This window comes from Doryrhamphus excisus, linkage group LG8 (genome assembly GCF_037039965.1).
Source record: "Doryrhamphus excisus strain RoL-2023G ecotype Guam linkage group LG8, RoL_Dexc_Guam_v1.1, whole genome shotgun sequence".
Taxonomy (NCBI): domain Eukaryota; kingdom Metazoa; phylum Chordata; class Actinopteri; order Syngnathiformes; family Syngnathidae; genus Doryrhamphus; species Doryrhamphus excisus.
In genome coordinates, this window is record NC_136364.1 from 5,831,783 (window position 1) to 5,848,623 (window position 16,841).

At 37.8% G+C, this 16,841-nt stretch overlaps 1 protein-coding gene across 5 annotated transcripts in view; it reads left to right on the forward strand.

Moving 5' to 3' along the window:
- The first annotated feature begins 4,429 nt into the window (after window positions 1-4,429).
- dock10 (dedicator of cytokinesis 10) overlaps window positions 4,430-16,841 on the forward strand; it is a 52,905-nt gene continuing 40,493 nt past the window's right edge. For 2 of the 5 annotated variants that reach the window (XM_078792677.1, XM_078792675.1), the window contains exons 1-4: window positions 4,430-4,975; window positions 15,560-15,679; window positions 15,922-16,011; window positions 16,103-16,185. In XM_078792677.1, coding sequence (XP_078648803.1) covers window positions 4,817-4,975; window positions 15,560-15,679; window positions 15,922-16,011; window positions 16,103-16,185 — 452 coding nt within the window. In that variant the 5' untranslated portion in view covers window positions 4,430-4,816. The remainder of the gene's footprint in view (window positions 4,976-15,559; window positions 15,680-15,921; window positions 16,012-16,102; window positions 16,186-16,841) is intronic. The other 3 variants (XM_078792674.1, XM_078792679.1, XM_078792678.1) reach the window with 2 other exon arrangements.

The window sequence follows — 16,841 nt, forward strand, 5'->3', positions numbered from 1 at the left end:
ATGGTCTTATGGTCCTATGGTCATGTGGTCTTTGTTCTTCAGGAGATTCCACCTGCTTGTACTGACTATGACAAATGTTTATGTAATGGTTTGGATTGACTTTCCATTTCCACCCATAGACATATCTCTGGTGTATTATGGCTAATTACAGTAAGTATTACATTTAATAGCCAATGTCTCGAGATACAAGAACTTCAAACTTCAGTTTTCATACTTTGTCTGATCAGTGATAGAAGCAAGAGAATAGGTCAGGATGGAATGCAGGAAACAAAGCTTTACTGTCTTCCTGTTTGTGCAAATGTGGTGCAAAATGTACACGTTGAGGTTTTACCGAGAACTGCTCACCTCGGTCGGCGAAGCGAATGCAACGCAGCCTCCAATGCAACATCAGCTGATCTCCAGTTTGGAATAGTTTGGTTTTTGACATTTTTAACTGTCATCGAGTGTGAAAATACGTTCATTATTATTCATGAGGCAAAGAAAAAGTGAATGAATCTTAGTTTTTCATTATTCGTGGTAATTATTTACCTTGTATGATAACGTGAGGTCGCTTATGATGATGGTTGGACCATCGAAGTGTTTGTGTAACCTTTATTTCTATGTGACCTTGTGCACGTAAGGAGTGGCAGCATCCCTCTACTGGTCACCATGGCAACAAGAGAGCATTTTAAAGCCACCACATCAAACGCCCCCATTACTCAGGCAAGCCAACTATAGCCCAGCTAACTGCTTACCAAGCAACATCCCGGGGTTTTTATTAGACCCAGGTTTCCTCCTTAGGCCCGGCTCGGCTATTTGAAGCCAGTAAAACGCTACACGCTTGGCTATTGTGTAAATACTTCAACCACAGGCATGATTGCAGCATGTGCACGCGTAAAAAGACGCCGCCATCGGCGAGGGCGAGGACCCCGGTAGTAGTTGTTCCCGGCGACGGCACAGCTGGGAGACATTCATGACACCACGGTGATGTCATTTGCATCGTATGTCTGGTCATGACATGCGAGCGTAGATTGTATAGATGATGTACATTAAAACACACAAATGTGTCGTAAAGCTACAGCTGTTTTCATTTTAGCTTTTAACCGTCAGCAGAATCTTGTTAGCTGCAGACTACGTCGTTTCCTCATTCTTTTATATGAAGTCATGCTTTTTTATCACACATAAAGACCTCATCAAAATCTTAAGAATAGTTGAAAAATTGCTAAAATATTCACTTTGCACATTTGGACCTAAATGGGGTTCTAACCCTTAGATGCACGAGTGACTGGACCCTACACTCTTCCATAAGTGGCTCAAAAATCACCCATACTACAATCAATGCCTTTTTATGACAATTTTGCCATTTTGGTTAGGAATAATCATTTGTATGATATTTAGTATTATATTTAGGACCACACAAGAATGATTTCATGTTAGAAACATCTTCATTTTTAACTTTTTTACATCTTTGAAAAAGAAAATGACCCCGTACAACAATAGAAAATGGGAGGATCCATTGTGTGTTGCATAAAGGGAAGTTAAAAATGGGAATGGCATGATATCAAAAATATGTTTTTTGAGGAATACCTGGAATATGAGATGATAACAATATTTAATTACAAAGATATTTCAAGAAAACAACCTGACCGGGTCATTTTTGACCCACTTATGGAAGGTTGGGGTAGTAACACAAAAACTAAAATTTCTTAAAATGTATAAAAGGTAAGTTAAAAATGTGAATGGTATGATATCAAAAATATGTTTTTTGAGGAATACCTGGAATATGAAATTTTATAAAAAATTTTCATTACGAAGATATTTCAAGAAAACAACCTGACCGGGTCATTTTTGACCCACTTATTGAAGATTTCTTAAAATTTCTTAAAATGTATAAAAAGTAAGTTAAAAATGTGAATGGCATGATATCAAAAACATGTTTTTTGAGGAATACCTGGAATATGAAATACTAAAAAATGTTAATTATGAAGATATTTCAAGAAAACAACCTGACCGGGTCATTTTTGACCCACTTATGGAACGTTGGGGTAGTAACACAAAAACTAAAATTTCTTAAAATGTATAAAAGATAAGTTAAAAATGTGAATGGCATGATATCAAAAATATGTTTTTTGAGGAATACCTGGAATATGAAATATAAAAAATTTTCATTATGAAGATATTTCAAGAAAACAACCTGACCGGGTCATTTTTGACCCACTTATGGAAGATTTCTTAAAATTTCTTAAAATGTATAAAAAGTAAGTTAAAAATGTGAATGGCATGATATCAAAATTATGATTTTTGAAGAATACCTGGAATATGAAATGATAAAAAAATTCATTACAAAGATATTTCAAGAAAACAACCTGACCGGGTCATTTTTGACCCACTTATGCATCTAAGGGTTAAGTAGAGCTCCAATACCTGATCTAAAGGTTAAAACCACAAGCTATAAAAACCCAAATCTGCTCAATTTATTTACATTTTTGTGGTGAACTCAAAGAGTATTACTACAAGGTCCCGCTGCCTCTCACCTGACACCACCCCGACACCTCACAGCACCCCGCCAGGCGGCCTTCGCTACCCCAGGCTCCATGATCCAGGAAGTTGCCAGCTAATTAACCTTCCTGTTGTGTTAGCTTTCTGGTATCATGTCTTATGTTAACGGGTGGGTTTTGACCCGTGTATTAAATCAGCTATAAAATACACTAAAAACAATAAGTTAGCATCAAATTAGCTTCTCATGTCTTGGTTACCTTCTTAGGCTTCGACCCATATTTGACCCATATATATTCATGTCAAGAAAAGGTAGAAAAAGTTATTGTTTTCAGCAACACAACTTTAGTATAAAGTGAAATGAAAAAGCAGAACAGGTCCAGATCTTGGTTCACTGTACTTGTTGACATTCTTTCCATCATCCAAATTGTAAATGTGAAATCAGCCAATCAAATGAGTGAATTCACGTCACATGTCTGGACATTGTTTTTATGCTGGGATACTGGGAAAAAAAAAACGGTCAAAATGAGAATCCCCTGAAGTTAACCCACTCAAGCTTGGTTATTGTGTGTAGCTGCTCTATAGGAGTCCACAACTCAATAACAAAGGGCCAAAAAATGAGCACGATAGTTTTTATTGTATTCTAACCTGTGTTAACCCACTCAAGCTTGGTTATTGTGTGTAGCTGCTCTATAGGAGTCCACAACTCTATTTATTTATTTATTTTAAAATTGTATTCTAACCTGTGTTAACCCACTCAAGCTTGGTTATTGTGTGTAGCTGCTCTATAGGAGTCCACAACTCAATACAAAGGGCCAAAAAATGAGCACGATAGTTTTTATTGTATTCTAACCTGTGTTAACCCACTCAAGCTTGGTTATTGTGTGTAGCTGCTCTATAGGAGTCCACAACTCAATTTATTTATTTATTTTAAAATTGTATTCTAACCTGTGTTAACCCACTCAAGCTTGGTTATTGTGTGTAGCTGCTCTATAGGAGTCCACAAATCAATTTATTTATTTATTTTAAAATTGTATTCTAACCTGTGTTAACCCACTCAAGCTTGGTTATTGTGTGTAGCTGCTCTATAGGAGTCCACAACTCAATAACAAAGGGCCAAAAAATGAGCACGATAGTTTTTATTGTATTCTAACCTGTGTTGACCCACTCAAGCTTGGTTATTGTGTGTAGCTGCTCTATAGGAGTCCACAAATCAATTTATTTATTTATTTTAAAATTGTATTCTAACCTGTGTTAACCCACTCAAGCTTGGTTATTGTGTGTAGCTGCTCTATAGGAGTCCACAACTCAATAAAAATGGGCCGAAAAATGAGCACAATTGTTTTTTTTTTGTATTCTAACCTGTGTTAACCCACTCAAGCTTTGTTATTGTGTGTAGCTGCTCTATAGGAGTCCAAAACTCAATACAAAGGGCAGAAAAATTAGCACAATTGAGCCGGTTGTCATTGTGTTGGCTAATTGTACACTTATGATTTCAGGTGTGGCTGAAAATATTGCTTTATAGTCATATTATTATAACCGTGTCCAAACCAAGCATAACAATACAGCGGTCATAATTTCAACCAAACCATTTTAAAATGTAGTAAAAATGATTTTTTTTTTGGTTTTATTTTGCTGACGCCTGCTATCTTTACTATCAATTTCTCAAGCTGCACCGTCGCCCGTACGGCGAAGAACGAGAGCCAATCAGAGAGTACAGTAGTAAATGCAGTACAGGACAGTATCAGAGTCCGGGTACTCCGTCCGTATGCTGCATGCTTCCTCTCCAAATCCGCCCACTCCCTATTTTCCCTCCCCGGAGCCTCCCTTACTGTACGAGTGTTGTTGCCAGGGTGCTCCAGACTAAAGGAGCACCCCGGTTTTCCCTTCAGGCGCCGACACAGACTCCAAAGTTTATGCAGTCTGCACCAAAAGGGGGGGGGGGGTGTTATCATGACTGCGGCAGCATCGGTGGCTTCCTGTAAAAGTGGTGTGACCAGGAGGGAAATGGTGCAGAATGAGTGAGGAAAAATGATGCGGCTTTGTGTCCTGTACAGCAGCTGGTTCTGGTCGGTATTGCTGTCTGGGCTGGGCTGGACTGTACCAAATGCACTCAGCGTATGTGTGTGCGTGAGAGAGAGAGAGAGAGAGAGAGAGAGAGAGAGAGGTTAGCGGTGAGTTTAGTCCGCCATCGCCGCAGAAAGAACCGGAATCTGTAGCAGCGAGGATGGAGCATCCGCCGCCCTGACGAGGCTGAACAAAACGCTCGGCGCCGCCACCGGCCGGACCAGCGGCTGCTTTCCGCCATTCGAAGGAGGGGGGGGGTTCCCCAACAGGTGACATGGGTTGTTCCGCCAGCGGGGTCCTACTTCTACGCTCGGTGGGTGGGGCGGACTGCGGCCACATGTGTTCAAGGCAGGATCAAACGTCAGCGGATGCTGCGACACCCACCCTGGAAGGCTACACCGCCGCCAGCTCACCTCTGACCATCATTGTTATGGTAACCAGCATATGTTTTTTTTACGGAAAATATTAATTTTTGATGCATTTTCTTGTTTTCAAAAAGAAGGGTCTAGTAGTAACAGCTGTGAGGTATAAAATGGAGTACGGATATGGGGGTGGGGGTGCTAGTAGTGGAGGATGGGGTCACACATAAGGAAAAACTCCATGATTTAAAACAAAAAAAAACAATATTAATCCCACTGACTGAATGAAGAAATATGAATGAGTTTATGAAAGCACTACGTCAGGGGTCTCAAACTCAATTTACCTGGGGGCCACTGGAGCTAGGGTCTGGGCAAGGCTGGGCCGCATCAGGTTTTACAAAAAAAAAAAAAAAAATGCATTTATTAAAAACAAAAAAAAATTAAAAAACTTCACTTTGGTTCCAATTTTCTACAATAAAAGCTGTTCTCAAATATATTAATTTTTATTTTTCTGCACAAATAATATAATAATAATAAATAAATAATAATAATACTAATAAAATATAATAATAATAATAATAAAAACTTAAGAAAGCACATATAGTCGGTGGGTAGACAAATGATTTTTTTCAGATTAAAATGAACAAAGCATTATTAGAGCCCTGTAGACATGACAAAACACGACTATAGTCACATTTATACTCTTTTTATTTACAACATATTGCGCAACTGCAGGGTCTTGAGACACATGCTAACTCGCAAACTAGAGAGCTAGCCACCTAAACGGTAGCCTTCGAGTTATTTCCTTTCAACTTAAATAGCCAAAAACTTACCACTTCCACACGGATAGGGAGGATAACTATTAACAGTTATTTAACCTTTAACATGAACATGAATCAAACGTAATCATTTTTTCTGGGTACATGATACCATACAGCATCCATATCAAACTTTAAACTTTCATATCAAGGCGGGGGCCTCAAAGTAGTGTCCTGCGGGCCACATTTGGCCCGCGGGCCGCATGTTTGAGACCCCTGCACTACGTCAAGTTGGATGCCTTTTTCCTAAACAACAGTCCAGCCGTCTGTTAGGATCTGAAAGCAACATTTTTTTGTTCTCCCAAGCAGGACCCTGGTTTCTGCTGGACCCGTGTAAAAATGTTTTGTCACGGTGGGATCTTTACAGTTGTTGATTGTCACTCTCCCACGATAAAGTTTAGGCTATTCATCTCCGTCTCGGGTCTCTATGGTGAAGTGGAATTGATGTTTGACACTGCAAAGTTTCACCTTGACTGGGCTTCCTTGTATGAAATATTCCTATTCATAAGACCATTTTTGAAAACGGTAATTGAGTTTTTTTTTTTACCTTTAACCTACAGATAACTACACAAAGATAGCTCTGAATACTCGCTTTCACTCGGTGACGTCTCTGACTTCCTTACATGGACGTTCCCGAATACAAGCGGTAGACCCGCCGTCTGCACTGTGAAGATTTTAGCGTATTTTAGCATGGAGTGTGACCAATCAGAGCGGGGTGGGCACGCCCGGAGGCGGAATAAATGAAAACAACGTTTTGGAGAGCCAAGGAAATACAGCTGGAATAGGTGCAGATTCTGGAAGATCTAAAAAAGATGCGGGTTATTGTGTGTAGCTGCTCTATAGGAGTCCACAACTCAATACAAAGGGCTAAAAAATGAGCATGATAGTTTTTTTTTTATTGTATTCTAACCTGTGTTAACCCACTCATGCTTGGTTATTGTGTGTAGCTGCTCTATAGGAGTCCACAACTCAATACAAAGGGCTAAAAAATGAGCATGATAGTTTTTTTTTATTGTATTCTAACCTGTGTTAACCCACTCATGCTTGGTTATTGTGTGTAGCTGCTCTATAGGAGTCCACAACTCAATACAAAGGGACAAAAAATGAGCATATCAAGCTTGGTTATTGTGTGTAGCTGCTCTATAGGAGTCCACAACTCAATACAAAGGACGAAAAATGATTGTAAAAGAAAATTGTATTTTAACCTGTGTTAACCCACTCAAGCTTGGTTATTGTGTGTAGCTGCTCTATAGGAGTCCACAAATCAATACAAAGGGACGAAAAATGATTGTAAAAAAAATTGTATTTTAACCTGTGTTAACCCACTTAAGCTTCGTTATTGTGTGTAGCTGCTCTATAGGAGTCCACAACTCAATACAAAGGGCCGAAAAATGAGCATAATTTTATTGTATTGTAACCTGTGTTAACCCACTCAAGCTTGGTTATTGTGTGTAGCTGCTCTATAGGAGTCCACAACTCAATACAAAGGGGCGAAAAATGTGCATATTTTTATTGTATTGTAACCTGTGTTAACCCACTCAAGCTTGGTTATTGTGTGTAGCTGCTCTATAGGAGTCCACAACTCAATAACAAAGGGCCGAAAAATGAGCATAATAGTTTTTATTGTATTCTAACCTGTGTTAACCCACTCAAGCTTGGTTATTGTGTGTAGCTGCTCTATAGGAGTCCACAACTCAATACAAAGGGCCGAAAAATGAGCATAATAGTTTTTCTTGTATTCTAACCTGTGTTAACCCACTCAAGCTTGACAAAGTTTCCCATAAATATGCAATGTTCACATCTTCATCAAGTGCCAAAATAGTTGTCAATTAGTGTTGATCAACGATTCATCAATTAACATCAATTAATGCCAGAAGAAGCATTATAATCATTATAAGCGCAAGTCCTGTGACTTTGACCTACTATTAGGATATTCCCCGGACCAAACATTTTTTCTGTGTTTAGATGTGAACGGTAATGCAGTCATTTGTAAAATTGTTTAGTTTCCAAATGCCATTGTCAAATAAACCATGCGCCGCTAAGACGACCTACAGCTGTACCCCGTTTTTACTTTTTTACAGATGTAAAAAAAAATGGCGTTTACGAAAACCAAAGCAATTTGTATCACGTAAATAAGGTAAATACAATGAATCCAGTACAAACGCACAAAATTATTTAAAAAAAAATGACTTTTTCTTCAATTCAATGTTGTTTTTAACATTCCTTACCTAAATCGTTGGCACTCCCAACTTACTCGTCAGTCAACAACACAATGTGCTTTGTTTGGGTAATGGATTCCGCACAAATATACAGTATACGTAGGGCAAATGGACTGGTTTGTTATGCACAATACGAGACAAACTTTTGTTAAAAACCCAGCTTAAACCCATTTTTTGTTTGGTGTAAACAGCCCCTAAAAGATCAACTTAATTTTTCTCTCAAGTGTCTTTGAGTATTTTGAAAAGCGCTATACAAATAAAATGTATTATTATTATTAACGTTAACAATTGTAGACATCCATGGTCTTAGTAATGCATAGTTAATATTTTAAAATATTCATATATTAAAGTATGATATTATTAAGTTAATATATTAAAATATATATTAATAATTAATATATTAAAATATATTTTTTGTATTTTGAAAAGCGCTATACAAATACAATTTATTATTATTAACGTTAACAATTGTAGAGATCCATGATCTTAGTAACACATAGTTAATATTTTAAAATATTAATATATTAAAGTATTATATTATTAAGTTAATATTTTAAAATATATATATATTAATAATTAATATATTTAAATATATTTTTGAGTATTTTGAAAAGCGCTATACAAATAAAATGTATTGTTATTATTATTATTATTAACGTTAACAATTGTAGAGATCCATGATCTTAGTAACACATAGTTAATATTTTAAAATATTAATATATTAAAGTATTATATTATTAAGTTAATATATTAAAATATATATATTAATAATTAATACATTAAAATTTTTTTTGAGTATTTTGAAAAGCGCTATACAAATAAAATGCATTATTATTATTAACGTTAACAATTGTAGAGATCCATGGTCTTAGTAACACATAGTTAATATTTAAAAATATTAATATATTAAAGTATTATATTATTAAGTTAATATATTAAAATATATATATTAATAATTAATACATTAAAATATATTTTTTGAGTATTTTGAAAAGCGCTATACAAATAAAATGTATTATTATTATTAACGTTAACAATTGTAGAGATCCATGGTCTTAGTAACGCATAGTTAATATTTAAAAATATTAATATATTAAAGTATTATATTATTAAGTTAATATATTAAAATATATATATTAATAATTAATACATTAAAATATATTTTTTGAGTATTTTGAAAAGCGCTATACAAATAAAATGTATTATTATTATTAACGTTAACAATTGTAGAGATCCATGGTCTTAGTAACGCATAGTTAATATTTTTAAATATTATATTATTAAGTTAATATATTAATATATATATGTATTAATAATTAATATATTAAATTTTTTGAGTATTTTGAAAAGCGCTACACAAATAAAATGTATTATTATTATTAACGTTAACAATTAGTAACGCAAGTATTTTATACAATATATATTTAAAATCACTATTATTACTATAAAATAAAGATCTTAGAAGAAGAAGAAGAAGATTTTAGGATCATCTGCAAAAAGACATTGGCGCTATCATTGACCCCTGTGGAACACCAAAGTTCAAATTCAGCTTAGTCTACCATTTTGGTGCATCCTAGCGGACTTAAAAGGATTCATGCAGCTCTTCCACCTCTGGGATTCATAATGTTAGATGTAATATTCCCGAAATGAATCACCAGTAAAATATATGTGAAGAAACACACTAAAATGAAAAACATAAAGCAGTCATTTGTGATACAAAAGCTTGTTGTAATGATGTAAAACAGATGTCTGACTTCCTCAACTTTGTCCCCATCAATCTTTCATCCTCTCCAGTTTTGGTGGTCTCCTTTCGCTTAGCGAGACGGTGATAAATGAAATATGCTGTAATATATAATAATATACTGAAATATGCTGTACTGTACTTCAGATAAACACACAATTAGCAATTGTTCACAATTAGCTTCTCTTCTTTGTTGCCGCGCTTGGCTCTCCGTCTCAACCGTTGATCCTTGATTTAATTTACGATGCGCTTTTCATCCCAGTTGGCCAGCCTCCTGGTCTACAGCTGCACTTGATCAACATCTACCTCACGCTTGCTAATGGCCAGGGAGAGCAAACGGTGGGAGGTGTCAGGCAGACATGTTGAAAGGTTAATAGGATGCCAGCAAGAGAGCGCTGAAAAGACATGATGGGGATCACAGGAAGTGGACGAGGAAGAAAGGAGTTACTGTACACGTGGCAGATGGACTCTGGATTAAGATCATGTGGTCTCTCGATGGACTTCATGTAAGAACCGCGCTTTGCTTTCTGCTTAGTCATCTTTGCACCAAGAAAGCATTTTCATCAGTGTGTCTTCTCAAGGGACGGACCTCCAGAAAAAAAAAACCCACACAGCTGTTATTGTCTAAACAGCTGGCAACACAAAGTAGATCCAAGGTGTTGGTGCTGCACGGTGCAAAATTGCTGGATGTTCATCACACTAATTTATACCAAATAGGAATATTACTCAGCATTTCTCCAATTTACCAGGTTGTAGGTTGACTGTAAGAATGGTGCATGAGTGCTGCCATCAATGGGGGAACTGCAGTTCATTCATTTAGGAAACCAGGCTGATTGGCAGTTTTCCCAGCATGACAAGGAACCCAAACACATCTCCGGGATGACCTGTGGGGCATCCTCAAGCCAAAGGAAGGTGTATGTGTATAAATAGACTATATATTTTTACAAAAAAAAAGTAGAAAAATGTCCCCCGCTATTTGTTTGGTATATGCCGCACTCTGTGCAAAATTGCTGGACGTTCATCACACTAATTTATACCAAATAGGAATATCACTCAGTATTTCTCCAATTTACCAGGTTGTAGGTTGACTGTAAGAATGGTGCATGAGTGCTGCCAGCAATGTTGGAACTGTGGTTCATTCATTTAGGAAACCAGGCTGATTGGCAGTTTTCCCAGCATGACAAGGAACCCAAACACATCTCCGGGATGCCCTGTGGGCCATCCTCAAGCCGAAGGAAGATGTATGTACGTATATATATATAGACTATATATTTTTACAAAAAATATATATATAAAAATGGCCCCCGCTATTTGTACGGTATATGCCGCACTTGGTGCAAAATTGCTGGATGTTCATCACACTAATTTATACCAAATGGGAATATTACTCAGCATTTCTCCAATTTACCAGGTTGTAGTTTGACTGTAAGAATGGTGCATGAATGCTGCCAGCAATGTTGGAACTGTGGTTCATTCATTGAGGAAACCAGGCTGATTGGCAGTTTTCCCAGCATGACAAGGAACCCAAACACATCTCCAGGATGACTTGTGAGGCATCCTCAAGCCGAAGTAAGGTGTATAAATATAGACTATATATTGTTACCCCCAAAAAGTATAAAAATGGCCCCCGCTATTTGTACGGTATATTCGGCCCTCGGTGCAAAATTGCTGGATGTTCATCTCACTAATTTATACCAAAGAGTAATATTACTCAGCTATTATGTCACTGTGGGGCATCCGCAAGCCGAAGGAAGGTGGAGTACCTGTCATGGAATTGGGTAAATTCCATGTCGTAGGCAGTGCTAGATGGTTTCTCGCTCTTGGTATTAACACTTTGGACATGTTCTCTGTTCCCAGCTATTTAGACAATAACGAAGGTATGTTGGCTCATTTTCAGTGAACTGTTCGTTTAAGGGAACCGGATCATTCCGGTTCATTCAGTGAAAAGATCCGTTCATTTCGGTCAATTGGTCGTTAGCCTGTGAGCTCCCCTAGTTGTGTCGGTCATGAACGAACGGGTTAAAAGAACTGCTTCAATTCATGACCGGTGCAGTGGTTAGCTCGCAGAAGCCACCACTAGGAGACCCAAGTTCAATTCCACCCTCGGCCATCTCTGTGTGGAGTTTGCATGTTCTCCGGGGTACTCCGGTTTCCTCCCAAGAAAGGGAGGTTAATCCTTTGAAGTCCACAAGGTTGCACCAAAGTGGTAGACCAAGCGTTGCACTAGGGGGCAAGTTCGATTCCCTGTTAGGGCCGCATCAGGAAGGACATGCTGAATTTGAATTTTGGTGTTCCCCAGGGTTCAATGATAGCACCAATGTCTTTTTGCAGATGATCCTAAAATTTTGGTTAGATCTTTTTTTTTTTTTACAATAACAAACACGTAATAAGAGTGATTTAAAATAAATATTGTATGAAATACTTTGGTCTACTCAAGTCCTAGGTTAATTAGCGACTCCAAATTGTCCATAGGTATGAATGTGAGTGTGAATGGTTGTTTGTCTACTATATGTGCCCTGAGATTGGCTGGCCACCAGTCCCTCGTGAGGATAAACGGAAGAAAATGAATGAATGAATTCAGGACCGACTGTCGGTCGAATTGAACGGTCAATTGTCGGTTAATGTCCCGGTCTCGGTCTTTCAGTCAACTAACCCCGCCCAATGACGCAGATAGTCCCGCCCTGCAAAAAGAACGATGAACTGACTATCCAACCAATCCAAAAAAAAAAGCATTTGCAACTGAACGGACTGAACGGGTATTTTAGACGCGGTGACCTTGTTCATTACGTTTTTGACCCATTTGTTATATAATAAAATGGTTGTGGATTTTAGTTGATACTAAGTAGCGTACGACCTTCGTGGTTGGTCATTAAACACGTTCTACGCCACGGAATTAGTCGTGTTTGTGTCAGATAACAAAAGTTTGGGCTACAAAGTCTTTCTTAAACGTTATCGCACACGTCAACTGTTATAAAGCGTTTCCTCTTATGGAGATCTGTTCTGCTCTGAGGTTTCATCTGAGGAAGTGCACAGCTGTGTGTGTGTGTGTGTGTGTGTGTGTGTGTATACAGACTGACTATTATGACTATTATTATAACAGAATCATTGTCTTATTTGCCTGTTTTAGGACTTAAAATAGCGTCATATTGTAATAAAACAAAATGTCAATATATAAATACAAGGCGATTCAGCACCTGGTTGGCTGATCTCTTATTTGTTGGGGAATTTTCGACTGTGTGTGTGTGTGTGTGTGTTGAACATGAACTAACTTCCTGTCTATCCACGTGCGTAGACAGCCAACGAGGTGACGGTTCTCCTTGCCAGAGAACAACTTGCGATTATTTAGCATCTTTTCTACTTTTTTTTTTGGTTTGTTTTCACTTGTTTGTCGCTGAACTTTTGTGTTTATTTAGCTTTGGCTATGAGCTTCAGGAGCAAAATCACCTTCAGGAGGAAAATCAAGACTAAACAAGTGAGATCAGCTTTCAGCCAGTTGAGTATTGTATGTATTATGTATCTTTTTTTATTCTTATTTTATTCTTCTTATGTACGGCTCTTCCTGTTGCTGTTAATGTTTTTGTATTATCTGCATCGGTAATTGTCATTGGTAAGTTCTACTTCTTCTTCTCGTGTTCTCGTCTGTGCTACTCGCTTTTACGGACAACTTAGTGAAGCTTGAGCGATAATGGCGGGACATTGATTTGGGACTTTACATGCTGTGTCTACGACACACAGATGTCGATATCTGCTGGAGAAGAGCGCACCATAAAGACAGGACAGCATCTTAGCATCTTTTTTTTAGCCTTTTTTACAAAATAAAAAGTATAAAAATGCCCCCCGCTATTTGTACAGTATATGCTCTGTGCAAAATTGCTGGATGTTCATCACACTAATTTATACCAAAGAGGAATATTACCACAAAAAACTGTTGTATATTAATATATGACATATTTTAATGTCATTTAAGACTCATGCAACGGCACATACACGCCATCTTATTAAATGATTCAACCATTTTTAGGCATTGCATTTGTAATTCATAAGTGAAGTTGCAGGTTGACTGTAAGAATGATGCAACAATAATTCAGATGAGTGAATTATGGACTGAGCAGCAAACCAAAATATGGCGCCTATTGATTTTTGATCCCACCATTGTACATTAGCGTCAACGTCACGTCGGCAAAGGCACCTTGAGTGACTTTACTGTACTTTGTTGATTTTCTGGTGTCGAGATACAGCAACTGGAATTGACTTGTGTTTTCATTTGAGTATTGAAGTGCATGAAAAAGGAAACACATCAGATGGGATACTTAGCGGTGCGTTCTTAGCATTCTTAGCATTCTTACAGTCCACATTTGATTGCATTGCAAGCTGAAACCACAATAAAGACGCATCCGCGACCCATCAAAAGTCAGCTTAAATGCTCCAATTAATGTTGCCCTGCAATTAATCACAACACTGTTCCTATAGTTGCCCGGTCTACCATAATCTACTAAAGCTAATAATAGCATTGGTATTAACAAGTGTGGCTGTAGGCAACCTCCTGATGTAGTTTTTTTAGTTGTGATAATTACAATGGATTCAGCAATTATTCTTATACTAAAAGCCTTCCACTGCAGCTGCATTCATGTTTTTTTAATTATTTTATCTAATGATTGTGTGGACAGAATATCTTTGAATTAACTGTAAGATTAAAATCTAACCCAGAAGGGTCCAAACAACAGCAGAAATGGGAAAATCTAACAATTTTGCAAGAATAGAGTCAAAATAATAACAGAAAAAAGTTGTAAGAAGAATTTTTACGATAATAAATAATATTATGGAAAAGTTCAGGTCCATAATAGTCTCGCCCGAATTAGCTGGGATTGGCTTGTGAGGATAAGCGGCATAGAAAATGTTGGATGAATGAAACTTTTTTTTTTTTTTTTAATGATGAATGCAACTTAATAATATGAGGAAAAAATAACTTTGTTTTAGGAGCATAACATTAAAATATAAAAGAAGATGTACGTTTTTTTTAAAGTGGCAATATAAGAAACAAACAAAAACAGGTGGGGGAAAAGTTGTAATATTATGTAAATAAATAAATAAAAAAAAGTTGCAATTTTACAAGAATAAAGTCGTAATATTATGAGGAACGAGAAAGTCATTTTAGTAGCAGAAAGTAGAAATATTAAAGAAATAAAATAAAGTTATAATGATTAGAAAATTAGGTGTTGGAACCAGTTCTTGCGTAATGTTAAGTTATAACATAATGTATATAAAGTCAAAATACGATTGGTATAAAGGATATTACGAGAAGAATATTTGTTGAAATATTTGTAAAATAAAAGAAAAAACAGTAAAAGCTGAAGCAGAGACTAAAATTCCTACAAAGCTGAGATGCAGATTTTTGTGGAAATATATATATATATAAGTTAGCATATCTACGTTATCCACATTATGGCTCAGCGTGCTTCTTGTGCGTATGCGTGATGCATTCGTGTACAGCGAGGAAATTCCAACCATATCATGGCTTCGCTGCAGTATCTTATTTTGCCTTGGGGGCGTGTGCCCGCCCGCCTGCCTTCAGTGCTAATAGCCACTTGGCTACTTCCTGCGTGCTGTTTTTAGGTCCTGATGATGTCATAGGAAATGTCCAGATGATGACTTTTCCCTTCAGAATGCTCAGATTGTGTGTAGCCTATCGGGACCGTTTACTGCGTCCGTGTTGAAACCACATGTTGTCATGAGGCTGCATTCATGTCACATGCTCAAATTCATCATCTGTTTGATTTGACGTTATTGTTTTATTGTTTCATTTCCTTTGCAAAAGCCCGTGCTGCAAATCCCGGGAATGTCTCCCAAGTTACTAACACGGCTTTTTGTTTTGCTTTGCAGCAAGAGAAGCCCAAGCTGATCGATCCTCTGGACTACGAGGCCGTCATCTCCGAACTGGGAGCCGAGCTCAAGGAAGACCCTCTCAGAGAGCTTCTTCTGTTTCCTGACAACGATTTCACAGTAAGTGTCTGTGCGGCTAATGGAGTCTAATCCCATCATCGTGTAGCTTCCTAAGAGCACGAAAGGGAATTCCAACATCCTGGTAGGATGTGGGAATATGTCAAAATACTCGGGTTGCATTTAAGAGGACAAAAAAGCGGTGATGAATGAATGAATAGACGCTAACAATAACGCAATAGCCCATTTTGTGCACAGCCGCTACCATGGCAACGCTTTTCCTCTCCATCATCCCATCCCTGCAGGTATCCACGGTGCCCCAAGAGAGAAGGACTCTCAGGTCAGCGGTTCCTGAGGGTGCAGATCTCCAGGCTGAATGTCTGCTGGTCAGACAGGTCATACGCATTCGATACGCTCTTCCTTCAGAGCCGCCTTTTTTTTTTTTGCCAAAGTTCATATTTATTCATGTTGGCCTCGCTCTTGCAGGCCTGCAAGTATTACAACTCGGATCTAAACGTGGTCCAGTTTCAGTACGACGACTATGCTGGAGACTACCGCCTGCTGCCAAGGTATTGTCAGCTCAAAATCTACCCCATGTATGTCTAGAAAATGGTAAAAACAACGGAAAAATATGATAGTTTCCCGGTTTAAACAACACGGTTATATGGATGACGGCGCACAAAGCCGAGTGAAAAACACAAATCCCGCAACGGAACGTCATTAAGTCCTTTAAGTAAGTCAAATGGGTCCAGAGATGGGGCTGATCCAAAACTATTCCAACCACAGGAATGTTCACCCTCCGTCCCACGGGTCGCCACTGGCAGTTCACACGACCTTTCAACCGACAGGAAGTGCACTTCAAGCAGGATGGAAAGATCTTTCAGGCCCTTTTGATTCTTGGGGAGTTCAGGTCCTCATATAAAATAGTATATACGAGAACGACATACTAAGAGTGGTTTTAAACTACACAAATTCATGGTTAGAGTTTGAACAACGCACACTGGACTGCTTATTCTCACTGGGGTCGCCAGCCAATCGCAGCGTTGGTAATGGTAATGGTAATGGTAATGGTAATGGTTTCATTTCATTTCAACATGCATCAGATTCCAATTGAGTGCATCCCATAATCAGTTCCCAGTTCCACATGTCCAAAAGGAGTAGGAAGAAGCAAAGCTGATTAAATCCTACCCCTCCATCTGGTACTTTTACAATCACTAACTCTTAC